The 17,702-nt window shown below is 38.9% G+C and overlaps 1 protein-coding gene across 1 annotated transcript; it reads left to right on the forward strand.

Annotated features, from left to right (window-relative positions):
* Positions 1–485: 485 nt before the first annotated feature.
* vwa1 (von Willebrand factor A domain containing 1) lies at positions 486–17,145 on the forward strand. The gene is made up of 6 exons (XM_028453820.1): positions 486–833; positions 9,199–9,756; positions 12,743–13,069; positions 13,995–14,270; positions 15,901–16,176; positions 16,327–17,145. Exons 1-6 carry the CDS (start codon positions 740–742, stop codon positions 16,353–16,355), a joined length of 1,560 nt encoding a protein of 519 aa, XP_028309621.1. The 5' UTR covers positions 486–739; the 3' UTR covers positions 16,356–17,145.
* The last annotated feature ends 557 nt before the right edge of the window (positions 17,146–17,702 follow it).

Below are 17,702 nucleotides of genomic sequence, written 5' to 3' on the forward strand. Positions count from 1 at the left end.
CCTCTGTCTAGTTTCATGCAGCCCTAAGACTCTAAACATACAAAGTGAAAAATACACTATAACAAAACACACAAAGTAGTAGAAAAATACCCCAAACAGCAGCAATACATGTATTTTTAAACTGACACAAGATTACACAAAAATATAACAAATTATTTCAGAAACACAAAACGACAACCAAAATACACAGAATGACAGAAAAATGTACAAAATGACAAAAACAGAAAAAGCAACAAAAAACACGCAAAAAAATGTAAACACGAAAATACACAGAACAGGCAAAAAAAAAAAAAAAAAATAAATAAATAACAAAACACTTTAATTTATGTTCAGATTAGTCATTTTAAATGCTGACACAAATGTTGACAATGTGACCTTTAGATCAGACAATCACAGTTTAGTGTCCCCCACTGGGAGAAAAGTTACCCCAACTCCACAGTGAGGAGTTTTATTGTGAAAGGTAGCGGGCGCGCCCTCACACTGGCTGACGCGGAGCAGCTGAAGTGAGATTCAGTAGGAGTTGAACCTTCGCTCTCTTCACATACAGAGGCAGAACACCGAGGGTCTGACTATGGTGAAAGTCCTGCTGGATGGAACTCTTTTATGACTCCATAATGTTCCTGCTGCGTGTGTATCACTGACCGGGATCACAGCGATCCTCCAAGCCGAGCTGGATGCTTTATTCTGGGTGATCACACACTCACACCACCCGTCACAGAATCCGCTTCACTGGTTCTAAATGACAACCAAAGGGATGGAGCTGCTGTTTGCATGGATGCTGATCTGTTTTCTGCTGAGGTCTGGGATGGGACAGGACAGTGCACCAGAGGGAGGTAAGATGCAATGCATGGAATACTTTAAAACTGTAACCAGCGTACTGTGTACATACATCGGTATTTAATAGAGTGGGACGATACACTGAGTTCACGATGCGATAAGACAAAAAAAAAAAAAAAAAAATGCCATTGGGAAAAAAACAACATGCTTTTATTTGACTTTAACGCAGATATATGTAGATAATAGAATAGCCTTTTATTGTCAATGCCCTGTAAAAGGTACAACGAAAATTAGGGGCCGTGCACACAAAAACATGTATACAATACAATAAAAGTGAAGGAAAAAAAAAAAAAAAAAAAAAAAAATGTGCATTCAAATCTTAAAAGTAACTAGTTTTGCAGGAGTGCAGGTACTATGTATATTCATATATAAAGAAACCATAACAATCTGTATTAGACACCCCCCCCCCCTCGCTTTACCACTAATGCCCTTGACGATACATCTTGTGATGTTTTAACTTTGCAATATCTTGTCTCACTATGTATAGTTCCACCTTTAATATGTACTGCATGTTAGGCATGTCACTTCCGATACGATACCGATATTGCAGCCTTGAATATTGGTCAATACCTATACTGATCCGTTACGATATCAGAACGAATCATACGTACTTTTATTACTTATTTTGTAGTGTGGAATGTTAGAAAAGACTTGATCAAGTGATGTTACTCAAACAGAGAACAATAGTCAGCAACTGTAAGTATGAAAAAACCTTTGTTATTTACCAGTTGGTTACATACATTTTAACCTTCAACATCATATCTACAGAATTACACAATTGAATAAATATAATATATATCTGAGATTTAAGATGCAGTCTGATAAAATCAGATATTCGTTTTCTGGCTTATATCGGAGCAATATCTGATATCAATATTGGATCGGGACACCCCTACCCTACTGTATGTTCATAGAGACTAGTCCCAAATAACAAATCACATGAGATGCATTATTTTTACCAGTAGGAACCAAGTGTTCTGGCATTCAGGCAGTGTTTATTACCAGGATCAGATCAAGTAGATTAGGGCGGGGTTGGTGTGACAACAGTGTTCTGACCGAAATGACATCACTCCGGTTATTAAATTGTCACTTGATAGAATACCATTGGCTTGTGGGCGTCCAGGGACCACCCAGAGGTGCTGAAGAGAGTGGAGATCAGGTGCTTCCTGGATATCTAAAGAAGGGACAGAATAACGGGATATTATGACTCAATGAAACCTCCCCACAGGATGTTTTAGTCAGGAGATTTTTAGTCCATGAAATATCACGCAAACTTTGGTAAGAAGTGAAACTTTTACTAACTTTGATTGGGTTTTTCTGATAGACAATTCAAATAAAAGGTTATAGAACATGGAAAATTCTGTGGATAAACTAATGCAAAAAACATTCCCCAAAGCTAAATACACAAAATCACTGAAAAACACATATTACCAGAATATACAAAATGACAACAAAAATACAAAAAATGACGAGAATATACAAAAATGAAATTAAAGACCAAAAACAAAACACATACCTGTATTATTGCTCATATTAATCATTATTCTAAATGTTGACATGAATGTTGATAATGTGACCATCGGACCAGGCCATCAGATTGTTGCGACCCACATTGTGATAAAAGTTGCCCCTCTCCGATTTAGAATAAAAGACAATGTGACCTGAACACTTGTGTTTCTGTCATCTATCAGGAAAAGACAATTTCTTTATTTGATATTTTTTTTGTTATAAACTAACAGTAAATAAAATTTAATTCCTGAAAAACCTGAAAGCAATTAAAGCCACAAACACAAACTACCAACTTGGCACATCACTTAATATTATACACAGATAGTGTAAATAAGTAACAAAATAGCCACATTAAAGATATGGACAAGTAGACCTGGTATACTGTAGTTTAAACAAAAGCATCAGAATGGCAAAGAAAAATAGATTTAAGTGATTAAAATTGGTGAATGAAATCCTATAGGATTTTAACGCGGTTATCTTTCAGTTTGCAGAGAATTTTCTGAAAAACAGCAAAACAGTAGCTACTCTATCCAATGAGCAGCCGCTCTTTTCAACTGGGCTTTTTTCCCCCCCCAAATAAATGATCAGATGAGAATACACACAATGGTTTAAAATGATATGACAACACAAACTCAAAAAGCCAAGACACCCTTCTCTAATCGCACATCACGTATAACCTGAAAGCAGATGTACTTTTAGCAGCCAAAACACTTCAGTCAGCTCAGAACAAAGCCACCGGATCCCAGTACAACAAAGCACCTTTGGGATGTGGTGGAGCCGGATGTTTGAAGCCTTGATGTGCAGCTGACACATTCACAGCAACTGTAGGATTCAATAATGTCAATATGGAATTAAGTGGAAGGTTTCCAGATTTTTCTTGAATCTATGACACATAGAACTAATGATGACCCAAAGCAGTAGAACTCTGTAAAGTAAGATGAACCTAATATCACGGCGAGTTATTTGAACTATTGCGAACAGCCAATAACAAACTTTCCTAAAATCTTTCTGTATAATCACACAGGTATGGAAAAGAATAAGGGACAAGCAGTTATTTAAATCAGTGCTTTTCAAGTAGTTTGACCTTATATCAAACTGCACCATCGGCTCTTGATAACAAACCGAGACCCCAAAAAAGGGCATTTTTCATCTCCTCACACTTATTCTTTATAAAGATGATTGGGCTGGAACCTGTGAAAATGTTTATGGCAAAATCACAGTAGGTTAATATAAAAAAAAATAAAATAAAACAGAACCAATATCATATGAGAATTGACCACGAGAGGTCTCTGTTTCAAAAAAACAAATTGTAATAATTTGTGCAATGAGTTAATATCTTATTTTGTGCAGTGTTTTATTCATTTTGTACAGAAAATGAATGTTGTCACTTGTCTACAGTTTTATACATTTTGATTAGACTATTTTATATATTAAAATAATGTTTAGCATTTATTTTCAGTCTTTTTTTTATTCTGATCGGGTTCTTAAAGGCACACTGCAGATTTTTTGACCTAAAGAGTTGATCCATATGAGTTATTTTAAATGATTCCTCAGGCCAATATACAGCGTTTGACAGTATCAATGCTCTGAGCGGGGCTTCCTTCTTGAAATACCGACTATGTAAGTTTGGAGAAGACGGACTGTCTTTGGCCTGGTCATGTGACCTGGAGAATGCATGGAGAACATATCACTTTACGGCACCGAGACCCGGCCCCCTCGGCCGACCCGACTTCCGCCTGGCGGAATTTCTTGGCCTGGCTGTATACTACTTTGTTTTTTATGCTTCCTGCAATCTCATGTAAACAGAGATCGTTTTGAAAATATGTGAATGCAGAACTTTTTGGAAACAAAAACAGAAACAGAAGCAAAATGATGTCATGTAAACAAGGGCATGAGAAATAGTCTAAGTCATGTATATTCAAGTTCTCGTGTGAGGACACCTAAAATCTTGCCCAGGGCGCTAAATTGCTTAGTGATGGCACTGCCTCAGTGAATTTGTATCACAGGTTTCTGATGCTCCTTCTCTTATTGACTATATATACTGTTATGACTTGTTATCACCACTGTGACTTCCTGCCCTTTAGCAAAGCATGAGCATGACCCTTGGTTTGGATCCTTAGTTAAATGTGGATGTGGTAGCTTAACAGTGAGGCGCTGACAGTTGGCTGTTTCCTTTAATAGTAGCCTAGTGAGACAACTTATCTTACAGTGATCTGCCTTTTTTAAATGGCTCTTTAGCTTCTACTGACATACAAGATTATTTAGGGTTTTGTATTTGGATCCCTCAGAGAAGTTACAGCTTATATTAAAGTAACACGAATTAAACTGAATAGCAGGGTGTATCATGATTTTTTTTTTGTGACGTGAGCTGGTTTAGACTAATGTGTGATAGGTTAGTTTCACCCTTAGACTGTAAAAAGAATGGACGGGACAAGCTCCCCAGTGGAGTGAAGCCTTCATTTGTATTGCTCCCCCTGCTGACTGGCTGTGGTATAGGTCATAAACCCTGCCTCCTCAATGATAACAGATGGGATGTGGGTCAAACTGTAAAGTTGAAATACTCGTCACAATTTTTTCCATACCTAAACTCTGCTGTGATCATTAGTTATCACCCTATATTGTGTTCAAGTGCTATTTTTTCTATGAAGTTTGTTTTAAATAAGTTATCTGAGCTTGAAAAACTGGATTTTACGTCATGTATGACGATGATTGACAGCCGCGGGTCTGGTGTAGCTCTCTTTGTGAATAGCTGTTACGTCGTAAAAGGAAAGCCGAGACGCGTGATTTTCTTCATTTGTTAGTACATTTAAATATTTTAGTTGAAATATATTGAGTACTAACCTCTATGATCTGAACAAGGCATGGTAGAATCTCGGGCAGGAAAGATACTCATGGTGTTGGAATAGCTGGGCTGCGGAAGTCATCAAGGCAGTATGCTAAATGGACGGGGCGTGTTACCAGGGCTCTTCCTGCCGGACCCAACTGCGCAGACTTTGGTTTCAAATTATGTCAAATTTGCAAGATGGAAGCGCTTCAAGAACGTTGAGTGGGAACAGCTACAGTGCGTGTCCATTAGGGGTTAAACGACTTCATAATTTTAAATGCCGACTTTGTGCATACTAGTGGAGTCGACTAGTCGATGACGTCACCAAGTGCCAAAGCCAATGCTCACGGGGTGGCAGCCGAGTGGCAGCATAGTGCCAGCTTTGGTGAAGGAAGCCTAAGCTACCGTAAAAACAGCCCAAACAAAGTCCAAACGCCCGTCTCTGAGGAAGCCTCGGGGCTAACAGTTACCATAGGCTCACGGTAGGCAAAACAGCAGTGGTCCTGGTTTTACTTAGCTCCTTTAGCATTAGCTCCTTTAGCATGTCCCAGGGGCTGGATGTCTTCCGTCTTTCCCCGCTAACAAAGCCTCCGTCCTGCGCTGCTGATTTTTTCCAGATGTGCTTAATACACAGACATGTTACCACTACAGCTAACGTTAGCATGTATATTAGCTGTAGTATCTGCCCACCAGTGTGAGCTCTGGTTAAGGAGGCTGACGATCACCACCGTTTGTCAGTGTTGAGTGATACTAAAATGGGAAGTCATGAGTCTGTCATTAAGATGAAGAAAGAGTAATAAAACATTATGAATGAGGCAAATCGGACACCTCCCAATCAGGGAATCAACGGAGCGCGCAGGGCCCGGTAGAGGGCAACAGGAGTGCATAAACCAGGTAGTGGGAGGAGCACAAACCAGGAAGGAGCGAGAAATGCTTGATGTTGTGCCGCTTTGTTGTGCAGGGGTACTAGGACCCTCGTTTGCCATGTTGCTGTGTTTCACCGCCATCTTGGGCAAAAGTCAGGTACTGCGACTAGTCGACGTCACGTGGACAAAGTCGCGAGACAACACTAAAGTCGACTAGCCGACTAGTTTCTTCAACCCCTAGCGCCCACTGGTTTCACCTCACTGATAAAGTGTTGTTGCATTAATAATCCTGCACTCAGCATTGTAATACCAACATTAGTTATCAATATTAAGTCGCTTGTTTGCCTATTTGTTCCTATGAGCACTGTGACTGTCAGATGGAAAGCTCCTCTGTTATTTCTACACCTCATTTGAACATACAAAATGATGTGTTCAGCCGACAAACATTTGTGGCTATTGAGTGGTAGGCCTAAATGTATGAGACTGATCTGTTGTCAGTCACCCTCTGCCCTCTTACAACAATCAGTCTGAACACAGTTTGGTCAAAGCATGTGCAAGGTTGGAAGATTGGAGAGAAGTAGATCACTTTGACCAGGCCATTCCAAAAGTGGGCAGATCATTCTTTAAAAATGTGCTGTTTTGTTTAAGTGAGGGTGTTCATAAGTTCTAGTTTACAGGGCCATTATTGTAACCAAACTATTTGTGAGTGTGTGTGTGTTGGGTGTGTAATACAATCTGTCTGTCTGTACTTTGATCCCTGTGTGTTTTTCAATCAGTTTGTATCTACAATACCACTAGAAACCACCAGTCATTGCTGGTACCAAATACACTACCCAACAATCACGTATATGACATGTATGGTCAAATGTGTTCCAAAAGTCGTGTTTAAAGAGACAGCCAATAGAGTGGCCTGGTTCGATTACACATGCATACGGATGTAAATACATACACAGAATGGATTACACACAACTTATTTTACAAATTGCCGTTTTACACACACAGATTGAAACACACACAGATCAAAGTACAGACAAAATGATTGACAGACAAGCGCTACGAGATGACTATTGTTGTAATTAGCGCTATATAAATAAAGTTGAAATTAATTGTATTATACACACACAAATAGTTTAAGTTTTTGTAACAGTAATGGCCCCAAACTAGTCTCCCTGTGTTTTGTATTATGTTTCCATAACTTTATGCTGATTCGTTACTTATAAGAAGAGGGTCGATACACTGCGTTCACGATACAATAGATGATAATGAGCTTGCGGTATGATATTTTTGGAAATAGAAACACAAAATAATTAACCGTTAGAAAAAATTTTTTTACTGGACATACATTAAATCTGGACATACTTACTCTGGGTATGACCTTTTCAACTCAATATGGAAAATTAAAAAGAAAATAAAAACAAACAATAACATAACAATCTGGTGTGTAGTAGACCATGGATTTTTTAGTGAATCTACCTCTCGACAGGTGAATAGTGGCCTCTTACATGTAATGTGTTTGACCACACTTCAGTTTTAGTTTAACATCAGGCTAGTTTTGAAAAGTTTAACCGCAAACTCCATTACTGTTATTCTGTGCAATACTGAAAATGGAATTGGAGGTATGCTGGATTCAATTGTAAACAGTCCTTTGGAGCAAAAGTTGTTATGATGGAACCATCTGTGATTTCAGATGATGAAAAACTTTGGAGTATTTATATTCAGCAAAAATATTTCTTGTTCCGTGAGTTTAACTTTGATCCTTTTTATTCTTGTTTATTTCCTCCAGTAAATACAACAGATGTATTCCTATTCAGAATTAATGTTTTTAACCGCACGCTTCCTTTCTCAGTTTTGCTCGAAGCATTTCAAAAGGATATCACATTTTTGCACCGTTTATATACTATCAGTCAACCAATGAATTAAATTTATCTGGTGCCTGATAACCGCTAGCTACGTTTGAGTCCAGATCGCCAGACGTCAACATGTGGTCTGCAGATAAAGGCTTTGTTGCACAAGGTAGATGTGGAAGGAAAATGGGATTATGTGTGCTATGCTTCCATCTCACTCCAAGATCTGAACAAAAGGGATAAGTGTGCATGATAGCATGCGTTTATTCAGTATGTATGTACAGTATATGCATACATGACTTGGAGCCGTCTCTGCCTTTTACATATTAATCTTATGAGCACCTCCTTTTCATGCACAATCGTGGAAAAACTGGGCTTTCAAGGAAGAGAGGAATTTCCTGGGAGATCTACGACTAAAGTCTGACACCTTTATCTTCCTCTCTATCCACTAAAAAGTCTATGTTCCCTTGAACTATTAATCACACAAATTCAAACCAATAGTGCCATTTTGTTTGGGACAACTGCACAACTAAATCCACCTCTCACTGCTGCTTTTCTGCTGCTCTCTATGTTCTCGACCCAACATTCCTCCTCATCCCTCACTTGGAACCGATCGCCCCACCATTCCTCTCCTTTAACGCCTTTCACTTCCCTGTCTCCCACCTACTTTATTTCTTTCCCTCTGCTTTGCATGCTTAAACCCGTCTCAGCTGTTTTCCGTCCCTCTTGTCTTTTATATGAATGCTTTCTGTACAAAAATCCAGTGAAGGAAAGCCCATCGTCTGACAATTAACCGTCATGGAGTTATCACAGTTCCTGAATCACTGTAACTCCTCTGTTTGTTTAGATTGCTTATCCTCTGAGTAATTACTGTGGCTGATGGCCTCTCCTGTGCTTCTGCTTTATTCCAGCTGATACACTCATCATTTGGAGTTGGATAAATATTTAGATACTGTAAAGTAGACAGCAGAAGCGTGGGAATAACAAAACTGTAAAACATACTGTTCTTTGCCGACTGATGCAATGCAGTTATGTAGTATTTAGTGGCAGAAAACATTCGTCTGGCTTCTGTTGGAGTCTCAGGCCAGAGCACAGACAGAAACTGGACAACAGTGTGTGGTAAGAAGTGGAATCACAAGGAAAAAGCTAGGCTTGTTGAATAGTGAGCTTACTTTCACTATACTATATTCTAGCAGCAAAATACACTGTCATCCACAAGAAAGTATGTTTTCCAATTGTTTTAGGAGATAAGAAAAGGTTTGAGTAAAGTTTTTACATACTAATATTATTGACCGTCTTCATATTTTTTCCTCCACAGTGCTGAACTGCTGTGAGGGAGATGTTCTGTTCCTACTGGACTCCTCAGGGAGTGTGTCAACGTACGAGCACTCCCGCATGCTCACCTTCCTATCTGAGCTCGTCCTCCCATTTTCCCTTGGAGAAGAACAGGTAAAGGTGGGGCTACTCCAGGTGGGCACCCAACCACGCCTTGAGTTTGGCTTCAACAAGTACAACAGCCAAAGAGATCTCCAAGAGGCCTTAGAAAGGATCCAACCTCTCAGAGGGGACACCAACACCGTAGAGGCTTTGGAAATGGCAAAAGAGCGTGTGCTGAGACGCGGTGGGGCAGAGGGTGCCAGGCCTGGGCTCCCCAGGGTTCTGGTGTGGTTGACAGACGGTGTAAAGCCAGGGGACGTGATTGGACCAATGGCCGAGCTGCAGGAAGATGGTGTCAGTGTGCTAGTGGTTTCCACAGGTCACAGCAACTATCAAGTGTTAAGGCAGGTGGTGAGCCCACCCGTGGAGGACCACCTGCACTTCGTGGACATTGATGATATGAGTATCATCACGGATGACCTGCGAGATGCAATCATTGGTGAGTATGTCTGATGTCAAGGTCAGGTTGTCCATTCATGGTCATGAAACACAGTATGATGTGCAAATATAAGGCCACCAATTTTACGTTTCAAAATTTCCCAAATTCTGTTTGAAAAGAAAACAAGTCAGATTGCTATTTTCTACATAATGGAGGCAACTACTGGTGCTTACGATAGCACTGCAGGTGGGAGTGGGAGCTGGAGCCCTTTAGCAAAAAAATAAGTAGACAATGTTACAATTTAAATGTAAGAAATCTTCAACAAGTTGTGTTAGGGGGAATTAGTTACGGGTTGAAGGTTGAGAGGGTTAAGAGAGAGGTTGGAGGTCCAACTCAGTCAGAGATAATAGTGAAGGTATTTAGGTAGTATCAAAATAAAAGCTAGCACTACCCGGTGTGCCATCAAGGATCCGTTCTGTTATGGATGAATGTCAAATGCTAACTAAAGACACTGAAGGAGAAATATCACACTATAAAAACCAAAACAAAGTCCAGACTTTGACTCTGTATGCAATGCAAAAATGTATTATTATCCAGATGTTAAGAGAAATGTTTCACTGTACACATTACAGGTCAGTAATGTTAGGGTAGAACCCCAGGAATACGGTTTGTGTTGGGATGTCAAGTTAAAAAAAAAGTGGAAAATCATTTCAGACTTAAAGCTGCCGTCGACAAAAAACTGGAGAGTTTACTCACAAAAATCTCAAAGACTGAAATTGCCACTTGCAAGATTGTCTTTGACTCTATCACCAACAATCGGTTTGTTGACAAATGGTCATGTGACTTGGACTTCGAAAAAAATTTCACACATTCATTGTTGGATCGGGAACCCTGTAGAACGCAAAGACGGTGCTGAAGTGTGAAAGTTTCATTGAGTGTTTTTACTTCATTTTCACACAAGGAAGACAGTGCCTAACGTACTGTTGTTTATGGCGTTCCCTGTAATATGATGTTATCCCATGAGACGTTACATTTCGGCCATATTTGGCTGTTTTGATTAGAGACAATATAAACATTTGTCATTGTTTTTTCACAACGTTCAATCCAGAAAAGTCCCTTAGGTAGTGTTTTTGGGGGCACACTGGCATCAGTAGTGGATGACTGGTGGAGGACTTGACTGATACAGTGCTTTCATTATCACCAAAAGCGCTTTACAATATCAGCTCATTCACCCATTCGTAGGCCCCTATAAAATCCACATTAACGAAATCGTGGACGGAATCGACCAATGAAAACAGAATCTGCTGTTGAACACAGAAATCGAAAGAATCGGCATGAATCGCCGTCACCGTGAAGGAAGGAACGTTTTTTTAATGGGGAAATGTTTCTGGGGACCGCTCATTAAATAGGTACACTGCCCGCCACTCACCCGTCCTGGCCGCATTAAACACCACCTAAACTAACCCAAACACCGTCTAAACTGCCAAAAAAATACGCAAATTATCACTGACTCCTAAATACAGAGCCGACTAGTGCCCGCTTAACTTTGCTGTGCCTGTGAAACTCAGTCCGTTTCTCGTAAAGCGCAGCTTTAATCAGCTTCACCTGCTCAGAGCGTTTGAACAACATCTCATCAGACCTATAGAAGATCCGTGGGAAAAGTTGCGTATTGACAAGACCACCGATGCCAGGGATTGTAGAGTCTGAAACATTGTAGGTCAATGATAACTTCTGATCTTGTAAAATATTCTGATTCCTAGTGATGAAACAACTGATGAATCCTCGTATCCATTTATTTTTGTCTAATCATTATGGTCTGGAATGATGTCATCAGGATCATTTAAATTAGGTTGATTTAAATTAAGTTGATCAAAACTTAAACAATAAACTTTCAATTTAAAAAAAATTAAATAAAATGGATTTTATAGGGCCCTATATTCAGACACCAGTGGCATACATGGCACGAATCATCCATTGGGAGCCACTCATCTTGCCAAAGGACACTTTGACAGATAGAAAGGTATAGCCGAACTCCAACTTCTCCATGAGAAGACGAACCCTGTACCACAGCAGCTCCTAAAAGTTGAGGTTAAAGCTGCTGCTGAGGAATTTGTATTTCCCTCTTCTTTTTCACCTTCTATTAAAGTCACATCTCTTTGAACATGTTGATATTAATTTGTAACAAATCAGTAGCATATTACTTTAAAATATACTAATAAATAGCCGGTATGTTGGCGTCTTCTAGGTTATCTGAGGTTTAGCTCGCTTAAGAATCATCATGCTTGGAAATTTCCAGAAGGTGTGAACATTTTGTTTTGTTTTTGAAGCCCCCTAAAGCTGCACCACTCATGCACTTCTGTATATGTATTATGTAACGTACACTATCTCTTCTATTCTGATTGCCCCTCTTGGGAATATCTATAAAGTAACTCTTATTCATACAGCTAAAAATCTCAGCAGCCAGTTCTCACTTGGGCGCAGATGCATTACATGTTTATGTGCTTCACCTCAATTCCACACATGCTGCTGAGGACACTGAGACTAAATATGTTTGGATATACAGCTCATCTGTGTGCTTGTATAATGTTCTTGGTAATGAGATACAATCATCTAATAATAGTTTCATAATTCCACTTTTCTGCATCTTCCAACACAATCCCAGACACGACAAGCACACATATATACTCACATATATTTATAAATATAGCCCTTGGAGACAAATCATGTCTAGAGTGTTATTAGGTACCTGATGTAATACTCACTCGGGACACACCAGTACTTTCACAGAGCGAACTGCTGCTACAGGACAAAATGTAATGTATAAATAAAGCTTGTGTACAACACATCTGAAACTCTGGGGGGGAATGTTCTTAGTTACTCTTTGGTTATTCTGAGCAGTCTTGTTGCAGGAGTTAAAGATGCATTCAGAAACCCAAGTCTGTCTATGTGGGTGGTTTCTATAAGCATTTTTAGCCCCGTCCGTCCACGTTTTCTGTCACAAGTTTTTATCTTTCCAATATTCCAATCACATTCTCTCCCAATGCAGAAATCATCCGAGCCGAGCGAATTCAAGTTCGAGACATCACCACCAATGCAGCTACACTCCAATGGCGGCCGGTTCTGGCCGGTTTGACCGGTCACTACCAAATCCGCTTCAGACCAGCTTATACAGGAGGAGTAGGAGGCAGCGGTGGACCTGGAACCAGTCCAAGCAGTGGTGGGATTCAGTACCAAAGAGTGACCCAGCCAGCCGATGCTAGCACTGCCAGGCTAACAGGCCTGAAGCCTGATACCACCTACACTGCCACGCTGACCCCGGAGTCAAACGATCAAGCATTTAACACACTCTCCGTCACATTCTCTACAAATCCAGGTTGGCTCACTTTCATATCACACAATGGTTAGGACAATGTAACGTTTATGTACAGATATCCCTTGCAATGTCTGTGCTTTCATTGATACTTTTCTATAAGTACTGACGTGCATATGCATTTAATAAACAGATACAATAATGGATAACACTGTCATTTTGACATGACACCTGTAATTAGCATGAATAAGGTGTCATGAAGGCTGTCATTAAGTGTCGTTCGTTACCCTAACCCTTTACCTTAACCCTACCTAACTCCACTAGATACCTCCACCTAACCAAAAAATGCCAACATAGCGCCAAAGGTGTTTAGCGAATGGCACCTAACAACTTGACAGCCTTCATGACACTTTATTCATGCTAATGACAGTCTTATTAATAAAACTTTAAGTAAAGTGTTGTATTGTAAATATTGTACTGAAACCACAAGGTTTAAACTGATGTGAATTGATGACATTTGCAGGTTTATTAATATCTTCAACTTTTAATAGGTTTACATTTATAACTTCTAGCTAGGTTGTTAAAACTATTTGTAGGCTACTATTGTTTTACTTCTTTTTTAATATTACGATTACTTTTATTTATTAATTTCTTTTACATTATTTTTAGTGAGTTAAAATTATGTAAAACACTTTTGTGCAGCCTTTAAATTAAATGCACAACATGATAATTACAGAAAAATACACAATTTGCCTCCAAAAATACCAGCTGGCCAATTTACACTTAGAGAGCAAGTATCTTTGTTACTTGCTCATCTTTGCTTCTTGTTATATCATATTACCTAATGATCTTTATTTCTTAAGTTACAAATTATCAAAGAATCTGTGATATTTTGCCATTTTAACCACTGGATTAAAAAATAAACAATAACTAAATTGTCTGTACTTTGCTCCAGATTTGTTGCTGATTTGCGTTTCCCACTTTACAGAGGTGCTAAGTCCAGCTGTGGTGAAAATCTCTGATTCTTCACCCACCAGCGTTCGTGTGAGTTGGGGTCCTGTTCAACCAGAGACAGTCAGAAGTTATAACATCGAGTACTCTGCACTGCCTACAGGCAAACTGCATAAAATATCAGTGGGACGGGCCCAAAACTCCACCCTACTAAGAGGCCTCCAACCAGACACCACATATTTGGTTACTGTTAGTGCCCAGCACACCTCAGGAAAGGAGAGGGCCATGTCTGTGAAAGTGTGTACTCAAGAAGGTGAGCATAAAGTACAGTTAAACTTGGTGATCACAGCTCCGTTTGCATCCCACTAATCCTGCATAGCTTTGTCCTTTCTGCATCTAGGATTTCAGTGCAAAGCTGCCCAATTCAGGTTTGACGAGTTCTGGGCTGGTCAAAGTGCAAGCTAGTGTTGGAAGCAGTTTTTCTTTTTAAGACATGTATAATATATATATATATATATATATATATATATATATATATATATATATATATATATATTTGTGTACATAAAACCACAGAATTTACAGATGCAAAAGAAAAGGATTGAAACATTTTTAATTTTTTAGCACATTTAATTTTATTCAAAACCTATACAACTGAATGCTGCAGGATGAAATTTTTTAATCAGATAAAGACATTAAAAAATTTGAACAAGGCCTCAGAGATCAATAAAACTTTTTATATTCTCCCTTTAATAAAGTGTTTCTTACCCTTCCTAAGGAAATTGCAGTTTGTGTGTTTATAGTTGCATTGCATTCTGGGATGTGGAGTCCCAGAATGGATGCATAGAAGTATTTTTACTTCATTCTTACTGTGATTTCTTGTGTTTGCCTCCAAAAACTGTCTTCACAACACATTTCTGGTGTTTTTCATGGACTGAAAGTTGTGGCAAAAAATTAGCGGATGTTTATTTTCGGGTTTACAGAGAAACATCCAATATTTGAGGTGATATCACGGGGAATACTGAGAACAAAAAAAATGAACACTTTTCTGCATCCGTCTACGGGACTCCACATCCCACAATGCGCGAAACTTTTCTAAAAATGTCAATAAGAGAGCGTTTAGAGTGGAGATGGAAACAAACTTTCGAGCTGCAATTTCAACATTTTAATTTGTTTTTTTTAAGCAAATGATTTTTTATCAATGAGGCCCTTTATCTTCCTATCGTCTTTATACAATAAAAAAAAGTTTGTTTACAGCAGCTTTAATTTGACTAAAAACATTAATTAAATTATTAAACAGTCTAATCTCTCTGTGGGAAACTTACACCCAAACTGTCAGAGTAATGGCATCCCCACTATGTGATACACAGAAAACAAAGATTTCCACATGAACTGATATCTTGGATCAAACTAATCTCTATCTATAAAATGTTATCTCAATATCTTGTTATTCTGGTAAAGAAATGTTCCTGCTTTATTATTAGTTTCCTTCACAAAGGTTATGTTTTGTCAGCGTTATTTTATTTAAACATTTATTTATTTGTCTAAACAGTCCAACTCAAAAAAGAATGGATGAATTTTGATGACATTTTCAGGAAGTGGACAATTAAAAGGTAATTAGTGTTTTGGGGATGATCCAGATCAATATACTGCTTATGGATCAGGTTTAGATAAATCCCTATGATAATCTTTTTGAGCTGGTTCTACAACACATCCTGCTGGTGACTTTGTACGAAATTTTCTTTAAAAAGAAAAGAAAACATGATGGTACCACCACCATGCTTCACTATGGGTAGGAGTTTGTTTTCGTCCTGTCGTCAAGTCGTAAACCAGTTAGAAAAGAGCCATAAAGGTCTTAAAAATTTGATTTTGATGACCTGGCTTCCTTACAGTGACAGGTATTTCCTGATAAACGCTGATTAACTTGTGTCTTTTATTCCTAGTGACTCCAGCCCTGGCTGACCTCCAGCTGACCACAGTGAGCAGTGACTCAGTGCAGGTCAACTGGAGGCCCAGCACCTCTGGTCTGAAGGGCTACTGGCTCACCTGGGAGGGAGAACAAAATACTGTCTCCGGCCAGCGCTCCGCCCTCTACTTACCACCTGATTCTTTGTCAACGCGCCTCACACAACTCCCTCCTGCAGCTAGAGTGTGTGTGTCACCCATCTACCGAACAGCACGGGGGGAGGGACTGTGCTGCACAGCCCAGTTTCAGTCAGGTGAGTCACTGACGTATGGGAAGGTTAGTGAGCTCAAGTGAAGGGAGAGTCTTTTGACTTTGTTTCTAAGATTAACTTTTTAACAAACTGTTTTATGTGTAAATATCAGGGCCAGGTGTTATCACTAAACTCATGTTTCCTCATTTTTAGATGCATTCCTATACGGATACACGTCATAGTGAACTAGAAGTGCAAGTGCTGCTCTCCAAACATGGAGGGAGTGTGGAAAAATAAACGCAGAGATTCAACCATAATTCTTTTGTTTTCCCCTTCTATGGACATCATCCGGGAGTGATGTGTGGTTTGGCTCACTGAGCTCTCCTAGGGAAGCCACTTAAGGAGCGGTCTGGGACTGCATTGGCCGCTATAATCTAAAACTCAGATGATTATCTAATATTCTTCTGAGTTTGCACCTGCAGTTAACGTGTAAAGATGCAATTTAAAGAAAACATTGTTTTCTTTGGTTATGGTGTATAGATAATATGTAGCATGGCGTGCTGGGAATGTTAATGTTCTATGTGGCTGGATGTGAAGAGAGGCTTGTGCTCCATATGTGAGCCATGTACAAAATGAGAGACTCAAGATGCATTAATAGGCACATGTCATGATTTTACTGACTTCTATTTTACAAGAGTGCATAGTTATATATGATTACAATCCAGTCCCACCTAACAATTTGGGGAATTGTTTTAAAATTGCATCAAAGAAAACAGCCTTTTATTGTCTTACAATAGACCTTTTATTAGTATTTATTAATGCAAACACATGCGAGTGTGAGAACTAATAGCTCAGAGTATTTACTGACACATTGTTTACATTGTAAGTCTGTTACCTTCATACAGTTGGACTTTGCTGCCCCCTACAGGAAATGTGTTTTCCTGCTTCCACTGTATTCATGGCAACATTGTTCAATGTTCATTGCTCCTGAATTTAACACATGCTTTCAATAAAGATTTTTTTTTTAATAAATTAAGTTTCTCTTTTTTTTTTATTACAAAATTTCACTAATGAAGGTGCAATATCACGAGCCCTTGTATCAGCACAGGATTGGAGTCTTATCAAATCCCCAAATACTAAACCAAATTACCACAGATGGAATTATGTACATCAATTTTGGAGGTGAAATAAATTACCTTCTGTGGTATAGCTCATGTTAGAAGAGTTTGTCATATACAGTATCCATATTAGAAGCTCTTAAATGAAAATGATAAAAACATGTCGAACGCCAACAAGGAGAAAAGTAATGGCATAATAAACAAAAACAATTGTAAGCAACAAGCTTAAAATTAACAGTCATATCAAGTTTCCAACGCAATGCATGTTAAATGCTAAACTAATCAAAATGGACACCTATCCCTTAATTTTCAAGTTGTAAAGATATCACAAAATGATGTGTCAGTCTATTTTTACATAAACTCCCTAGCTTTCTACATAATTTGCTGTATTTACCTTGTGAAAAATTCCTTTAATTTCAGCACATGAGATGAGAAATAAATGAATGTGTGTGCATCTTATGTCTACCATAT

Source organism: Gouania willdenowi, chromosome 7 (genome assembly GCF_900634775.1).
Source record: "Gouania willdenowi chromosome 7, fGouWil2.1, whole genome shotgun sequence".
Classification (NCBI taxonomy): domain Eukaryota; kingdom Metazoa; phylum Chordata; class Actinopteri; order Blenniiformes; family Gobiesocidae; genus Gouania; species Gouania willdenowi.